This window comes from Tubulanus polymorphus, chromosome 4 (assembly GCF_964204645.1).
Source record: "Tubulanus polymorphus chromosome 4, tnTubPoly1.2, whole genome shotgun sequence".
NCBI classification, from domain to species: domain Eukaryota; kingdom Metazoa; phylum Nemertea; class Palaeonemertea; order Tubulaniformes; family Tubulanidae; genus Tubulanus; species Tubulanus polymorphus.
In genome coordinates, this window is record NC_134028.1 from 5,368,390 (window position 1) to 5,386,021 (window position 17,632).

At 39.4% G+C, this 17,632-nt stretch overlaps 1 protein-coding gene across 2 annotated transcripts in view; it reads left to right on the forward strand.

Moving 5' to 3' along the window:
* Nucleotides 1-4,837: 4,837 nt before the first annotated feature.
* The window catches only part of LOC141903880 (netrin receptor UNC5C-like), a 59,603-nt gene continuing 46,808 nt past the window's right edge, over nucleotides 4,838-17,632 (forward strand). For both annotated transcript variants that reach the window (XM_074792238.1, XM_074792239.1), the window contains exon 1: nucleotides 4,838-5,193. In XM_074792238.1, coding sequence (XP_074648339.1) covers nucleotides 5,022-5,193 — 172 coding nt within the window. In that variant the 5' untranslated portion in view covers nucleotides 4,838-5,021. The remainder of the gene's footprint in view (nucleotides 5,194-17,632) is intronic.

Genomic DNA, 17,632 nt, shown 5'->3' on the forward strand with positions numbered 1-17,632 from the left:
CTAATGTCGAAGTTTTTGTCTCGGTGTCCGAAACGAAGGAACTCCTCACATCTGCGGCAGTTGGTCGCGAGCTCGATAGCGTGTCGTGGAACCTATAATTTAGCTTTAAATAGCCGCAGATATCTTTGGGAAAAATCAAATAATTGACCACCGCTTCAAATTACATCATTGTTTCCACCGATTCGACTTGCGTCGAATGCCGAAGATAGTAATTATAAGTAATTTTAGAACGCATCGAATGTCAGTCGGGTTTCCTCTCGTGCTAAAACTAACTTTTGATTACCGTTGCGACAGTTATTGAAATCTGCGGGATAATTACGCTATTGTATTAATAGTAACGCTAACATCATTGTCCGGTTATAACATGATGATAATTTGGATTGTTGTGATTTCTAGAATGACCTCAGCGCGTGTTCTGTGGTGCATTATAACACCGTCCGATGCGAAAATCATTGTCCGTAGAATCGATGTCTGTCTTTATTGTTTCCTTTCTGAAATAGAGAAGTTTCTCTCTTTCTCTCTCTTTCTCTCGCTCTTGTTTAGCGGCGTACTCGACGAGTAGAGAAGCTTATTACCTCAGTGGGGTCGCTCGCGTGAACCGGAGAGGTATCGTCCGCTGTCCCTCAAATCCGCACTCAAACGGCACACGTCTATTCTGCCGCTTCAATCTACTGAATCCGTATCCATATAATTATCAATAACTGGTAAATATGGTTCACCCCTTGTCGACTACGCCCCCTGGTGTTCGGCATGTAGATGGAAACAGTCACGACTCGATGCATTGCTGGTTAAGATACATAGTTTAAGGATCCACACCGTCGGCCACGCGTTCTCTTATTCGTGTAAACTGTCCATATTTGAAAACCATTCATTTCTTGCGCAATTATATATTTACACGAAACACACAATAGACACACCTGACGACGGTGTCTGTAAAGAGATTCCGAAACTTCGTGTCTTTTGATTTTAGTTTTCGATAAATAAATTTCGTCTTAAATCTCTTATCTATCATCTACCGTCTGAGTGCGGCTACTCCACTATCATTGATGCGTCCTCAGTCCGTGTTTTGAAGAGATGTGTATAATCGCCAAAATATCCAGTACCAGAGGCACAAAATCTTACAAGAAAACTATGTTGAAAGTTTATTGGCGCCTTGAAGAGAAATAACACACATATTTATTTATATTTATTGCCTTATATTGACAATGGATAATATCAAGGATCAATAAAGTTATTTTGAATTTGAATCAATCAATGACCGGCGACCAGTCTATCCCTATACAGATAGACTGGTTACCTGCGCCATTCGAAAATAAAGACCGGTAACCAGTCTACAATATTAGTATCCCTAAATGGCGCATATCAATTTATAAAAACATTATTGTAACGGTTTTTAAGGCGCCAAATGCATCAAGCGGTATATAGTCGTTTACAAACAATAATTCATACCGATCACATTCATTGTCTTACGTGTCGCTTCGAGGACGTAGCGATGAGTCGACATCAGCCCCGCACAGTCGCTGCTCGTACGTAGCTGTCGTTTTCCCGTCGAAGAGACCGTCGGCGATGTGTATAAACGATACGATGGTTATAGATTGTTACGAGGTTTACACCTGTCATCCGACCAGGAATCCATCAACGACGACGAATACGCGCCGCACTAAAAACCTGCGCCTCGTGACGTCCATTGTTCCGGCGACGAATGACCGGTGGCTATTTGTCTTGACAAACCAAAAGCGATCGCGCAGTTTTCCTCCCATTCGCTAATGAGACATGAGTTAAATTATATCACTTATCAATTATTTAAAAGCGTGTTCGTATTCTCTTATGTTACGGTCTCGGTCACCTGTCCATTGTTATCGCGTCGCATCGTTTAATAGTGATCATCATCCGCTTGGATGATCGACCGCGCAATGAAGAGAGATCCAGCGCAGCTGATCGTGTCTTCTAATTATCTACACCGTGTTCCCGATCATGTCGAGAAAGTTTTGACCATTGACAGATCAAACCGCCACAGTTTTAGGAGACCAGATTTTCACAGCAATTACGCAAAAGATGTTATAGATGGTGAAAAAGAATGAAATGGAAATGTTATGAGTATAGTGAATCAAGAGTAGTTTATTGGCAATCAGAGTTGTGATCTAGCATGAAATACGGATTGCTTTCCATCTTATTTATTTGATCGATGCTTATTTGGTGGGTGAATAGGATACACAATATCCGTCCAAGAGGAATCAAGAATTCCCACAATCAGTTCAGAAAAAGACATAACGCCGTTGAAGTAAATGAATATCTATTTGTATCTATTAATAATTAATATTAAATAATATTTATGAATATATATTTGTATATAGCTTTTCGGCGCTATATACTAATAGTCAACATCAGGCATTTATTTAGTGTGTCCTAACCCGCCACTGCCGAGAACGGAACCAGAAGGTTTGATTTTGAAATCGGAAATTGAAAGTACGGCGGAGTTTTACCCAATTCTACTTGAAAGTTCAAGGTCGTCTATATTCGTCCATCATCATCAACATCATCGTAGTTTTCGTGGTTTGAAATAAGAGGGGAGAGTTTTAATTGTTTAAATTACACACGACACGTGGATAATTAGAGTGAGTTTATTATGGCGGTCCATCTGTCGTGGCAGAATCAAACAACCCGCGGGCTTTTACCACCAGCCTCAACTCTATACGTTGATGTCTAGCCCCGGGCTTTGCCATAATGCACGCAGATCGGAGCGCGCCGCGATCTAACCAAAATTATTTGAAATACAATATCACGGTTATTAAAATTCGCCCGAGATAACCTCTGAATTTGTATAATGTTCCTATTATATACGTAACTCGTACCAATCATGCAATTCCCGAGAAATGATATGATGTATACTTGTGGCTGTTCGAGAGCTGAAAAAAAACAGTTTGTCCCAGAACCTATAAAACACCTATATATGGCCAAATGAACTGAGATATGATCATCCACTTACGAATGAATATGTTGAATAAGGGGAATGCTAAAGCAACTAATATCAGCGGTGTAGATGCAATGCGCGCACTCAATTGGCATCATAAAACGATATGGCAGATGGATTGAAACCGACGGTCCCAGAGCAACCATATTTATCAATGAAACGCGATATAAAACGAACGTTGAAAAGAAAACTCATGCTTTCATTTTCAGCGTTTCACACGTTTAGAAATTATGTCGTATGATAATAATTGACCCTACTAGTAGATAGACAGACGTTGATTTACGGAGCAAGGGCCATATGCGTGCGTATTATAAAGAGCTACGTTGCAAGGTGGCACCGCCTGTTGTCGATAGCGTGAAATGTTTGCCCCAGAGAATGCGCGAACTAAAGCATCGCTTATACCCTTGACTGTCCCGATGGTCAGCGAGGGAATTGTCAAATAGCTGATGTCAACTTCGAATTGTCAATAAACCCGCATAACTTTCTCCTCTTAAAAAATCTATAGCGTACATGTGTAAACGTCTTGTTTTCTAAGACTGTAAAAAACGACCACTTCAAATATACTGGAGGAGCTCAGGTAACGGCATAATGGCGACAATATGGACCTATTCTTATTTGTCGAAACACTTCATTGCGTAACGTCGGTTTATGCTGATTTTGTTCAAGGCGACAGTCAGGCGCGGGTACCCCTCTTGACCTGGTTGGTTGATGGGTTTTTAATGAGGCCCAGACTCTTCACTTGACCTTGTTCTGACGGTCGCTTTCTGATCTTGGAGACACATATCTCTTTGCTCCGATAAACTACCTACCGATAGGCAAACACGATAATTCAAAAGAACCCCGAAAAGCTTTCCACATGCGGCAGAATGACTACTAAATCCGTAAAGATCGTACATGTACACCATCATTGACCTTCTCGTTCACAATATTAATTAGTTTAGGGGATTTGATGCGGCCAATTTCGTTCACCGTTCATCGATGACAAATCTGATTGATTACCTATTTGATCGATCTAATAAGAGGTATCTAATGTATCTCTTGCTCAATTTACTGCTTGTCGAATTATGGCCTCTAAATGGCTTTTTGCCAAGCCAACGGTTATTGACAAATCTGCAGTGTGTAAATATTATGATTTAACTGTATTGAACTATTAGTGAATTACAAGTATAAGTTCCTCGTTGCTTGTTAGCTTAATGAAGTTGAACAGTTTTAAAGAAACCATTTTCAGTATCATATCATCAGTACTGCACCGCAAATTGAATTGCATTTGTCTGTTCGGTATTAATTGACGTCTTTACCGCTTCAACGACACCGAGAGGTCGACTGTTTATAACGTCACTCGTCGCACGCAGGGAGCGGAAGATTCACTTGATGCGCATCATCAGCGGCAAACGACGTAACCAGCTGCAACAACGCTGCTGCTGATGCTGCTGTAGCAAACGGAGCAGTGCAGCCGGTGCAGTAAAACAGTGCAACCGGAGCCGGATTTGTTGCGGAAAACTTTGAGTGTTCTTCACGGCGTAACAACTAGCGCCGCGTACAAGCGCGTTTGTTCTATTTATAAAATCTAGTTCACGCTGCCAAAAACCGTCGTCGACCCATCTGTCTAATTGTTAGTTCTGTCAGGGGGACGTTCTATGACTGCGGGGAATCGCGGTGTTTCTACCTATGATCGCGTCAAACAGGATTCGACATTCCGTATAACAATAGCAGTGGGCGTGCACGTTTGCTCGTACGCTACACGTGCTCTCAGCCGTTTCAAGCGCGATAGACGCGTAAGATACAACGAGACCCGAGGATCGCGAAACCGCCTTCATCGAGAAAATATTCATTCCGGATTTTCCCTGTTTACGTTTTTCAGGTGCATGTAGACACACACACAACAACAAGATGTCGCCGCGATGGGATAAGCTTTCGTCGAGACGAGCGATTTACGCGAGAAGAAACGATTAGGTTTAATCCATACGATACGATCTTATCGAAGAGTTTTATTATTAAAAGTGAGCGCCGAGAGCTTTATTTCCTGGAAACGATAATCGTCGACGAGAATATGTTTCGCAATATTTGGACTATCAGAAGCGACGGTCCTACTATGGCTCGCGGATACATGTGCGCGGTCCTGATGATTTTGCTGAGCGGTAAAATATCCGCCCAAGCCCAAGACGTAAAACAGGAAGAACTAGTCGGCGGCGAAGATGGCCCGAAGTCAGCAGGATTAGAAGGTAGGCGCTCGTATGTTCGCTTTTATGTTACGCTACTCGTAAACTACCGGGCCGCCATTCGGCGCGGGTAATCGCTCGGAAGCGATGTCCTAGAAAACCCACCGGCGAATTTTTGTGATTAGATGTTTAATGACAATATTCCTTTAGTTCCTATCTGGTCACATAACAGCTGTATTCTTACTCATTTATAATATGTGTCTGTGAAATTTGTGCTCGCCTTATACACGTAGGTTTCCTAGAGCGCTGCTTTCTGGCAACAAACGTCCGCGTATTATATTTTGCAATTTTCACCTAATGTTATAGTGGGTTGTAAAGTTCATCTGTGAATTACCCTGTGGTTCTTTTATCATAAAACTCGGACATCCACTGGTTAATTAAACGAAAGTGTATTCAAATGTCTGGCTAAAGGATTTTTACTTTGAACTTATCTAAGTTCACAAGCGGCTCGTTCCCTTTTCGAGATTGAAAACGAGATATTTTAAATTCGTTTTTTTGTATCCTCACAGAAATGTCCAGTCTAGAAACGTCTAGAAATATATTTGATAGTCTCGAAAAATATCTTGAAGCTTTCAAGCCTAAAGGCTGATAATAACATAGCTAGTAGTCTCTCTGATCTTCAGAAGGAGATAAGTACTTGTTACGATCTAGAATATATATCTAGATATATACATATACATATATATATATAATTGAAATATAATTTGTTTATGTTATTTGATCTTGATTTATGATACTGCCGTATGAAATTTGATATCTAGTTTTGATCGAAGAAATTTAATAGTATCAAAGTGTGTTTGTAGACAGATAGATAAGCATATTACTACTCTCTGCTTGATAGCGTGCAGTTAAAATGTAAACAGATATATCTCTTTGTTCGAGAGCTTCTGAAATCCAGGTAATTTATGTGTTCTAATTACACGGACAAAGCCATTAATTGATTCGGGTATTAACCCTATTATTCTCACAGGTTGAAAGCAATATGTGAAATAATGAAATATTTAGCTATAAAAAAATTAAAACCGTGCGCTGTACAAAAAGTGTTTGTATTTTGGAATACGTTGCTTGGTGGGGACTCCTGATTTTTATTGAACTGGTTCGGAAATATTTGTCATTTTTGTTTTACTGCCTCGATGGCATTTCGCTGTTTCCCATGATAAACCATTTCGCTGATTAGCTATGTAGATAACCTTTGTTAGTTCTGGGTAAACTTCGGGGGTTTCTCTGTGTACTGCTTGTTTAAATGGCTAGATAGGATGGTGGTTCTATAGTGCAGCTATAGTGGTTGGTTTGAAGTTGCTAGTTGCTCGCAGCAGGGCGGCATGGTTATTGTCAACGAGTGACAGTGCGCGCTGCTGATAAAAAACCGAAACTAAACTAACTGTAAACAAACTTCCTCTGATCTTCTGGTAAACCGACTCTCTCGAAGAAAACATATCTCTAGAAATAAGTGCCCCGATTTGAAAAAAAAGTCGACAATCTATATCTCGAAACTGTCTCATCAAGCCATCCTCTCAGGTGATTCGATCTAGATGTATAGCTCGCGCTGTCTTAATAAACAAACATGAAAAAGTTTGAATAAGAAATATGAAACTACGCGTACTATTCTACTATTTGCAGAGTTAGCGCAGTTTTTCTGAGCTTCCGATGATTTTTTCCACCGTATCATGCGTATACAAACGCCGCGAATCCTCAAAGTTGATGATCCGAATAGTTGTTTGTTCTGAAAGCATCTCCGCAGTAAATTAGGTGGCTAATATCGGCGTAGAATTCTGTTGATACAATGTTCGGAGGGTAAACCCTGGAATGATAACTATTACGAGCGATGCTATAGATGATTTGCTGCGATAGAATATTTTGTTATTCGAAAGGAATTGCCATTTTCAAGTCTAAATGAAGACCTTCGTTTTTAGACCTCTGTGTAAAATACTTTGGTACAACCATAAAGCATTCATAAGTCTGATTGCTTTACCAGTATATGTTAATATGTTATTATGCATTCATCAATTGATCCGCTGTTTTTGATGAGATTTCGAGATTTTTTTTGTCTCTGATTGATCAATTTTCGCTACGATGATGGGGATACGTATGACATATTTACGTATGATTATTTTGTAACTGAATTAATGAACATTGTGCGCATTTCCGAGTCGAGCCGAGACCATCGCACTTTAGCCCGGGTCTCGAGTGCACTTACTGGCTCCACCAAGTGCTTTTAATGCTTTAGTACGGCTCCGATGCAGCGCCGTGCCAAGTGGTACAACCCCTTTTATAATCATATAGTCATTTTGAAGTTCGGTACGTGCGAAGACCTAAATGGAATTTTTAGAAAATATTTTTTTTTCTAATCAAGTGTTAATTGGTGAGCAACCCGTTAACATTAAAAAAGTTGTTGAAGTTTTGGACGACAGTTACAGGTTTCGCGAAATTTATAGTAAAAAATCTTGTTGCATGAATCACGAATCGACATAACTCTATCAGCTTATAGTTAATTGATAGCTTGGAGGTATAATCAATTTGTGTATGTCTGGAATTCTATTGTGTCATTGTGGTAGAGATTCTAGCCTATATTTTTCTTTCTCGGGATCATTTGCATAATTCATTTGTTGACTATGAATTTAATGAGGGAAATGTCTGAACTTGTGGAAATGCGTTATGTCAAAAGGCAGGAGGGGCCAGGCTATGTGCATTGTCTTAATGAATTAAGGCTGGTTTAACTAAATTCCAGTCCTCTCAATCTGATAAGTTAAGAGGCCTTTTTGGGAAGACTTCAAACTATGTTTCTACTTAGTCATAATTGTACAGCTAAATTATCACTTTTGTAAAAACGATAAAATCAAATATTTGGTTTCAAGTTTTTAAACTTTTCCACTTTTTTGATGGAATTGGTGTAATTCTCATTTCCACAGGGCTCGTACCGGCCGTTTCTAAGAAATTGTATCTTGCTATGTTTGAGTGACTGTATCAGTTTTCTACTCCGAGGGTCACAGCATCGCCGCCAGCTAAATGTCAGCGCGACTATCGTTCATAATGCTAATTGTCAAAATTTCGCCTTCGCATTCACCGGGCTCGCATTCAAACCCAGTTGACCCTATCCACATCGCGACTCGGGCGGCTTTTTCAATTTTTTGCCCAAGATGAGCGCGGTGTAAGAATTTTAGTTCTGCAGGTTGATTTCCTATTGAAACTCAACGTAACGTATCGGTGACCTGGCTTTAAGACGATACAAAAATCGGAATTATTCCTAGTTTTTAGTTTAATGCTGCGTTCATATCTGTAATGATGATTTTGATCCTGGAAATGTTTTTAATTTTTTCGTACAGTTCGTGCTTAGCTATGTTGTAATGTATAGCCTGCTCTATACGGGGCCTTCATTGAGCGGCGCCAATTCATAAAAGTTGATTTTAGAAAAACTAGCTACATTCTTTATTCATTTATCTATTCATTACAGTGAAATGTACATCATATATGAAAATAAACAGAATATATAGATTAAGTACCCAGCCCTAATTAAGACTTATATGTCACTTTATACTAACTTTGTCTATGTACAAGTAATGATAAGTATTTTAGTTTTCCAACGAATTCGATCTATCGATATTGATAAAGAGATGATTGGAATACAAAAGGTTCTGCGTCATCTATTCCCCGATAGCCTATAAATATATTCAGAATTGAGATGGTGATGGATCATTTTTCACGTATATCGAATTTTGGCATCGTTAATTATTGTGCTGAATTATTCAACGGCTAAAAACCCCGGTACGTTGAGTGTACAATGTTGAGAAGTATCGCCACATCGAGGAGGTGTCTATTATTGTAAACCCGTGGTTTCAAGGGCCACTTAAGTAGCCGATATTCCACTTGTAAGTCAAACCAAGTATGAAAAACTATAAATCGTGTGTCGAAATACAATAGTATCAGAAGGTTCGGGATTATTTCGCGTACTGCCTGTTCGTTTTTTTTTTGGGATGTCGGAAGAAAATAGCTATGCACAGAGGCCTTTAAGGTTCTCTCCTATAAGAAATTCAGGCCATGCAGGTGTGGACGCATTGTAAAATCTAGGCCTATGCATAACAGGATAGCCGGCTTAGAACTCGATCGACCCCGGGCTGAGATAATTATAGGGGACGACGACGAAATTGTTCGCGTTCGCATTTCTCGATTATAACTGAACCGCTGAGGAACGTTTCGATCAAAATGTTCTTCTAAACGCCGGGTTTCGACAACGGAAATAGCGACGAAATAACGCTTTTGTCCCCGACGACAATATTACAAATGGTTTAACAAATTACGAGAGACGGGAGTACACCACCCCGAATCGGTTATTTTGCTGGTTAGATTTTGGTCAATCGGTCGTTGTGTCTTCGAGATGGTCATTCAAGCCCCCTGGGGTCGAACTGAGTTATTCACTGTTGTAAAGGTGTCATATTGTTATAACTCTACTGGTAGCGGAATCCCGGACAACGGCGCGGTCCGGGCAATGAGCACTTTAAAACTTGAAATTTGAACCTTAAATTGATGCTTCTGTGAGAAAACTGTCGAAGTCAGCAGATGTGAACGCGTTTACTAAAATTTTCCCAACATCGAGGATGGACTAGATGCCATAGAATGATGATTTCATCTCATATGAATAATGTCTAGTCTACCTAGCTATTATGATGTCACTTCCTAGAAAACTATATCTAATGTTTAACAGATGCCTATTCCATTTCTCAGTTTTCTCTCAGATATCATTCAGAGTCGATAAAAATTTCAGAACTAGTTCTCATGAGTAGTTCTCTACCTGTTCTGGTATATAGAATCACTCGTCGTCATCGTACTCTATTATCGGATAGGTACAAAAAGCTTCGTATAAATTCCGACTATAAAACCAGTAATTTTCTTCTCATCCATAAATAGTTTCCCCCCGTCAGTCGAATTCAATGGTCTTTGTACAGGTTCAGCAGTAAATCAGCATGCGCTCGGAAAAATTCTCGATTTTTGTCGCGATAGTGTCATTATGGGTGCAGTTTGGCCATTTTTTGGGTATTCGTCAATAGTAGTATCGATTGGTATATATGTATATTCACCAATAAGTATTAAGGTTACAATTTCATATCATTTCCAAACTTTTTAGAAAATTTTCATCATTATAACACTTTTGCTCCCTTCATATACTTTGAAAGAAATTGATTTGATTTTCTTGGCACTGCTGAATAGAGACATTCTGACAATTTTCTTCCCGATACACGTATATATATGTATATGAATAACTTGTTGCTCGAGACATTTTTCAGTTGCCGGGCAACTTTGCTGACCGCGTGCGTACATTTTTTGACGATCTTAACAACGCGAAGATATTTGCAGCGTTATGTAACGACGGTAAATATTTGACGACAATTTCGAACAGGTTACGCCGTTCCCAGCTAGGGTTAGATTTACGACAGAGATTATCAACGCCGATACCGCGATACATATTAAAAACTCTTATTCTGCAAATTTACCCCGTACCGTTGGCATCAATGATTAAACCTGATGGCAACAAGTTTGCGGCATCAAAAAGTGGAATGTTTATAAGTTTTATTCCTCGTAAAGAAGTTAAATGTGATTGTCATTGAACCGGAGATAGAAAGAAAAAGAAAACAGAAAACAGTATTTACACATCTAAAAAAAGGGAAAAAAGATCTTTTTAGGTTATGTCATATAGTTTGAGATTACTTTGTAAAATGCAGAATAAATTCACAAATACTTTTTTAGATCAAAACATGGGGGCTAGTTGCTCGATAGTTGGAAGGTTGAAGCATGTTACAGGCACGATCCAGGGGATGCTCGTGGTGATTGGAAGGTTTCCTTTGTATTATTCATTTTCAGTTTTTCGATGCCGCTTTTCAAAGTACATGCTACATTTTGCATATTTGAGAAGATCAAGCAGTGCTTAAAAAAGTTCAGAATGCTTGAAAAATTTTTCAACATTTTCTGGGGGATAAACAGCAGAGCTCTTCCCCCTTTTGAAAAATCTTGGATCCGCCCCTGTGTCAAAGCACCTCTGTATAACCAGTAACCAGATGACCGACGTATAGCGACAATTGCAATTTACGGTATTTACCCATTGGTTAGATTATCCGGTAAACAAACTTTCAAGTATAAACGCGAAGGTATTTTAGAATCTAGCGATAATGGAAGATTTGACACCGAATCGAACAAAGACACGAATAAAAATGATTCAGAATGAAAACAGTCTATTCTAATAATATCGCTTATCCGTGCGTTTTTTACGTCGTTTCGTTCGCTTTTTTTGTTATGGATTTTCAATGTCGTTCGTCGTTTGTAAAAGATACCGAAATACCGACGACGACGTCGTCATTTTATTAACCGAAATTGCTTGAAACAATATTCGCCGACGAGAATTGGCGCCAGGATGTCCGCCGCGATTGCAGCGTTTCATGAAAAGGGGTGGGGTAAAAATGGGTTGAATTTCAGGCGACGTAATCGATCGATTACGCGAGCCTCGCGCGCACGGTCAATTTAGACTGCGTAACAAAGAAAAAAATGATGGCTATGCAAATTACGCGTCGCACAGGTGTGGTGATAGTAATGCTTCTACAACAGTCTGCGATGCAAATCAATCGATTTTGAATTCGTCATATATCGTCTCCATTGTTCTTAATACTGATGCGAAATTTGGCTCGATATAATACGGTGACAAGCCGGCGAGGTCTATCGATCGGTAGCGGACGCGTTGTTGTACGACTGTGTTCCGCGTATTTTTTCTAATGTCGCGCGTTGCATTGTGTTCGGTACTGCGGCGTACACGCAGCGCGGCTTTGAAATCGCGCATCTGTTTTTTTGATTGACGTATGAAAGGCTTTTGATTGTGTGTCAATCAAAATTTGTATCTTGTGTATCGTCGTATATGGTACATAGATGACTCACATGGCGAATTAACTTCGCTTTTTCGTTTATTATGCGTAGCTGTTGCCGTCGCTTTTTCGACCCGGTCGGGGTCGACGCTTCGATTAAAATCATCCCTTCGAAAAAACGCGCGCGACGAATCGTCTTCTGTCGCGATTCGTTGTAACAATATTCGTCGAACCATTTTCGATTCATTTCGTCGATCGGCACCGGAACGGTAGATCAGTTATCAGAAGTGTATTTGCAACTTATCAAAATTCTAACTACGCTATAAAACGGCTGTAAACTCCGGTAGGAAACTGCATTCCTCGGTAGATAATTGATCGAGATCGTTCGAAAGGCCAACCAGACCTTACTATAACTTATATATGCACACTTCTGCTGTATAGTCTGCAGTCTGAGTATTTATTGTAAATATTTATCAGTTTTGAGAACCTCAATCATTCGAAAGAAGACGATATCGATGTGATTTTGGAAGATGCTTGAAAAGTCGGATTCTGCGACATCACCAGAACGCCTAACGTTGACTCAATCTACATAATCGCCATAAAACATGATCTGATAATATCCAATGGCTATTTAGAAATTTGATGATGTCATATCGATTTAGGAAGGCGGCCATCTTGTTAATGGAAGAGGGTCTGTACAGCGGTTGTTGATAGTTTGAATATAGGTGGTATGTTTGCCCTTTCCCCTAGCCGGTCAGTTTACCGATGCTTGCCCCGATGATAGATTTTGCCTTCGCCGATCGCACGCGGGAATCTCCTCTCTGTTTAACCCGTGTAACAGGTAGTTGGTACAGATGTATTCACGCTGAAGATATCAGTAGTTGTTACTGTTACTATCGATGTTCGATTAGACCTGTAAAACAGCTTACAACCACCTTAGATAAATCCCCGTTCTAATCCCCGCGCGTATATACGTACAGTGCCAATTTCTGCACCAGCTAATTACTAGTTAATCTAGTAGGATTTTGAGCTTATTTATTCATATTGAGCTGCAATATAGTCGGATTATGATACGATATTTCCTTCAGAATAGTTTATTAAAGTAGGAAAAGATTTTTAGCTGATAGGAGGTCAGAAATAGTCGTATAAGTTAGTTCAGGAGCTAAGACTTTTTAGTAAGAAATAACGATAAGCTCGGAAAAAAAGTTAAGTGAAATGCTAATATTAGCGTTTAATTATGTTTAAGATGTTCGTAGTTAAGCGTATGAGATTGAGTTAACTCTGAAGTTAATCTCCGAGTTCAGTGGTTACAGATTTCTGCAACTAAACATAGACAAACAGTGGTTTTAAATAGTAAAACTTCCTCTATCTGCTACTGACGATTGACGAGAGGATTTTGTAGCCGGCGAAAAATCCTGCAGATCTGAAAAATCTTTCTCTGTAAATTGCGGTGGATGTTGCGAGAGTAAGGGCGAGTTAGTGGAACTTAAGATTTATCATTCAACAATGGGGGATATTTCGAGAACTACCACTGTTCGGCTGGAATGTACAGCGGTGGTGGGGGAATACTGATAAACCGTTTCGCTGGTGGTTGAAAGCAAGAATTTCCCTGTTCGATAAGGCTCTCGAAGATAAAACCGATAGCGGGAATGAAATGAAAGCCGTTTTCTGCACGCGTATTTATATTGAAATATCCTAAAGATCACGTTATACTAAATACCGAACAAGGTATTATTTTAAAACACATCGTAGGTACAATGTAGTTTCAATAACGGGATTTACTCTCAAGTTTTAGTATAAGCCGATGATCCCTTTCATAGTCAGTCGTTATTTAAAAGTTAAGAGTTTGTATTATTAAACAAGATGAATGAACTTCTTTATATTCATGCTTGTATTTTCGTTTTGATATGTTTAACGGTTGTTGTGTCGCGCGCGATTGTTCGAGCGGTTTCGCTTCGTCGATTTCGTAAATACTTAATGTACTTGAAACTCCTTGACTTTCCAGCGCTGAATAAGAGAATCGGGGAGAATCGTCGCCGTGTTTTGTCGACGATTCAAGTCTTCTCTCTCTTGGCGTTTATTAGCGAGGTCACCGTATAAAGCGGCGCTATGTTGAGCGCCCATTGTCGACGGGTATAAACCCTTCGGGTCGAGCACCATAGACGAGGATTTAAATTAGAGTCGCTTTTGTGATCGCTTTCTCGATATCATTCGATCGACAATGGAACATCGAAATGATTGACATCGCTATGTCCGACCTATATCGCGCGTTTTAGGTCTTGTTTCTGTAGTGTTTAAGCAAAGTTATAGTAGTTATTTTTCGTTGACTTGCTTAAAGCTTTCGACTCGATGATAATGAAGTGCATGTCTATTGTCCCGCGCGGATGCTGCCCCTAGGACTGAAACCTAATCACCTAAAAACCGCACAATTCTTTCGCCCGATGACAATTTGACAAAATTACTAACCACGTTTATCTGTTCGATCTGCGCAGAATAATAGATCCGCTCTCACAAAAACGCTCCCATGTTTGGTTTTTGTGTCAATTATTTTCGCCTCTTGATAATTTGAAATTTTGATAAAAATGGGTCAAAAAGTCACGGCCGTAGATTTCATATGGCGGTGAAAAGACACCAAAATTCAAATGGCTGATTTTAGTGATTGAGACAAAGCTTTTGAAATTACCCCCCTTAGATTCCATCAGGCTAAGTAATGCTGCGGTATGGAGCTCCTGTTTCCTCAAAGACCAATCCACAAAATGCAGGGGAACAGGGAAACATGTTTCTGAACGTTTCCCTGTGTTAGTGCATTTGCCAGATACAAGAAACAAGGTTTCGGGAAACAATGTTTTCGAGATCAAACATGTTTGAATTTCCCTGTGCCATGCGTTGGGCTTAAGTGAACCCTTAGTGACATCACCCTAGAGTTCAAATTGGAGAGGTGGGATCTTAGTCAAGAGTGAGAAGAATTGAATGAACTTCGTGATCAGGTCCGGACTGTGGGGCTAGGTCCAGGTGTTTGATAGACATGCCCCCTGTCGATTTATTCCATTAAAAATTCAACACTACTATCTTCACAAGCAAGAATGAGCTATTTGAAGCGATTATCTGTCTCTTTCACATTTCTTTGTAACGGCTATTAATATTTGGTCGTAGAATAATAGAATTTGTGATCATTAGTGTTTCAATTGGTTACTTATTAAGTTGTGTTTGCATGCTGTTTACTGTAAAACTCAGTACTGAAATATATATGAGCTCAGACTCTACCTGGAGAGTATTATGTATCTGATGATTTATTGAATATAACCCCTTTGTTTTTCCCGCGTAGTTTAGTAACTCAAAAGTTGTTAAGTTCCCTTTGTTAGACTGAAAATACCTATTCTTAAAAATCTATTCTTTAAATAAACTTAAGTTTGTTGACTTTATACATGAAAACATATGTTTTCAATAATTTATTAGATATACACGCTTTGCGTTTTGCATAGTTAGCTAACTGAGTTTTAATGCTCTTTGTTAGACTCAAATACAATGCTGCTACCTGCAGCTGAGGCTTGATTTTTAGTCGAAAATCTATTTAGTTCAAATAAACTCGAGTGAAGTTTGTTGATTTGGTTCGTAAAAACAGATGTTTTCGAACGTTATTTTAAGAAAATGATTGTAAAGATCGCGAGTCTAAGCGTGATGTCATTGCCCGCTATGTGAGTTAGATGTATATATGTGATTGAATAGTACAGGTGGGATATACATCGACCTGTCCTGATAAAAACAAACTAGAAAACCTTGATAAACAATGTCACAAGTGCCATGGGACCCCTCGGATGCTTTGAGCTTTAGTTTTTAAACCAGTTTAAGACCATTAAGTTAATGAGTTTTTGTTCCTCTTCCACACCATCAGTGAAAGGACCAATTTCACCTTTGAATTCTGAAAATTAATAGTTTCCACCTTATTTAGGCGCGACATATGGCCTAATGAATTTCGTCGGGTTATTTTTGGTTACGACAACCTTTTGAACTTTACGCCTGCGCGATATCGCGCGTTAGATCGATTACCACCGAGTTTTTCGTTTGAAATCGAATCTCGAATCGCAAATGAATCGAAAACGAATCGTTCGTTCGAGCAACGGTAATCACGATATAGATATGGGAAAGTAGATTCTACATGAAACCATTTCGATGAATTCAATTATCGGAAATTACTTCCGAACTTTAGGAAAAGTTCATCACAATTGAACGAGAAAGACAATACGGGCAATTTTAGATAGTGGGATTAGTTTTAAGGGTAGATTTAGTTTTTTTTTTTTCTCAGGGCATCAGCATTTTCAAGGTTTCCTTTTCCCCGAAATATGAGTTGAATCGGAAAAGAACAATAGACTAAAAAAAAACGGCTACTAGGTTTCGCGAAAGACTAACCAGCTTAAAACCTTAGCCACTGCACCTCTCAGCAAATCAATCTGATAAAAAAGTGAGTTTATTCGATTGAGTCATTATCGTTCTCAGTTACGACTCAATTGTACTGAAACACTCTCTCTTGTACATATCCGAATTCTACCTGGACAACAATGAGTAAACGTCCGGGGGTTTCCTCGACTCCTTCGAGGAATTGCATCGTGCTTTTATCTTTAATGTAATCCTACGTTCAAAGTAAATGTATTATTTTCCACTTTGTAATTTGAGACGACGGGCGATACTTTCACCGGGGCTGCTGCTGGTGCTGCTGCATGCGCACGCGCGTGCGTCTGTTTTTCGCGACAACAATGAAAAAATTGCTGACGTCTTCACAAGCGTATTCTCTGGTTCAATTTCTTCTTAAAAAAAAAAAAAAAAGAACGCAAACTTACGCCCGGCGAGATATAAAAAGATAATTCCCAGCCATATGGAACTTACGGAACCGTACGACGATGAGCTAATGGATTTACGTATTTATAGAATCATACGACGATATTGACTGTTTGATCTCGCGAACATGAAACCGTCGCGAATCCATTTCTTTCGATTTAAACAATTCTGAAATCGATTCAATTTAGGTAGAAAACTTGTTGTTTTGCGCGCGGGATCATTTCGATCGCCGTAACTCCGTTTATTCCGCGCGAACAAACGAAGCAAATCGAATCAAATTTCGATTGAATTCCGCGGCTAAGTTAAACGAACGAAAGGTTGAATGATTTCGACAGCGATTTGGTTTTGTCAAATTCCGAATACGGAAAGTGCCTCGTAAATTTCAGTTTATATGAATTCGCATACGTTTTCGTATCTGCAGCATAAGTCTTATTAACTTTCGCGTTCCCGCGTGATCAAAAGATCGCGAAAGTAACCACCGGACTAAAACATCAGATGGATTACGCGTCTTTTGAACATTTCCACGAGTAGTCATTGTTTTCTTAGGCTTCGAGAGCGCGCGTTTTATATGCTTTACTTTCACATGTTCTGTATTACTCTCTTGAGAATAACAATAAGCGAGAAAAAAAAAACATGACGATGACATCACATGTCTGAAAAAAAAGCTCCTTTCACATGTCGCGAGGCTTCAAAAACGATTTCGTGTATTAAACGTGCATCACCTGTGCACTAGTGTCCACAATTAATGAACTTAAACTAATAATATC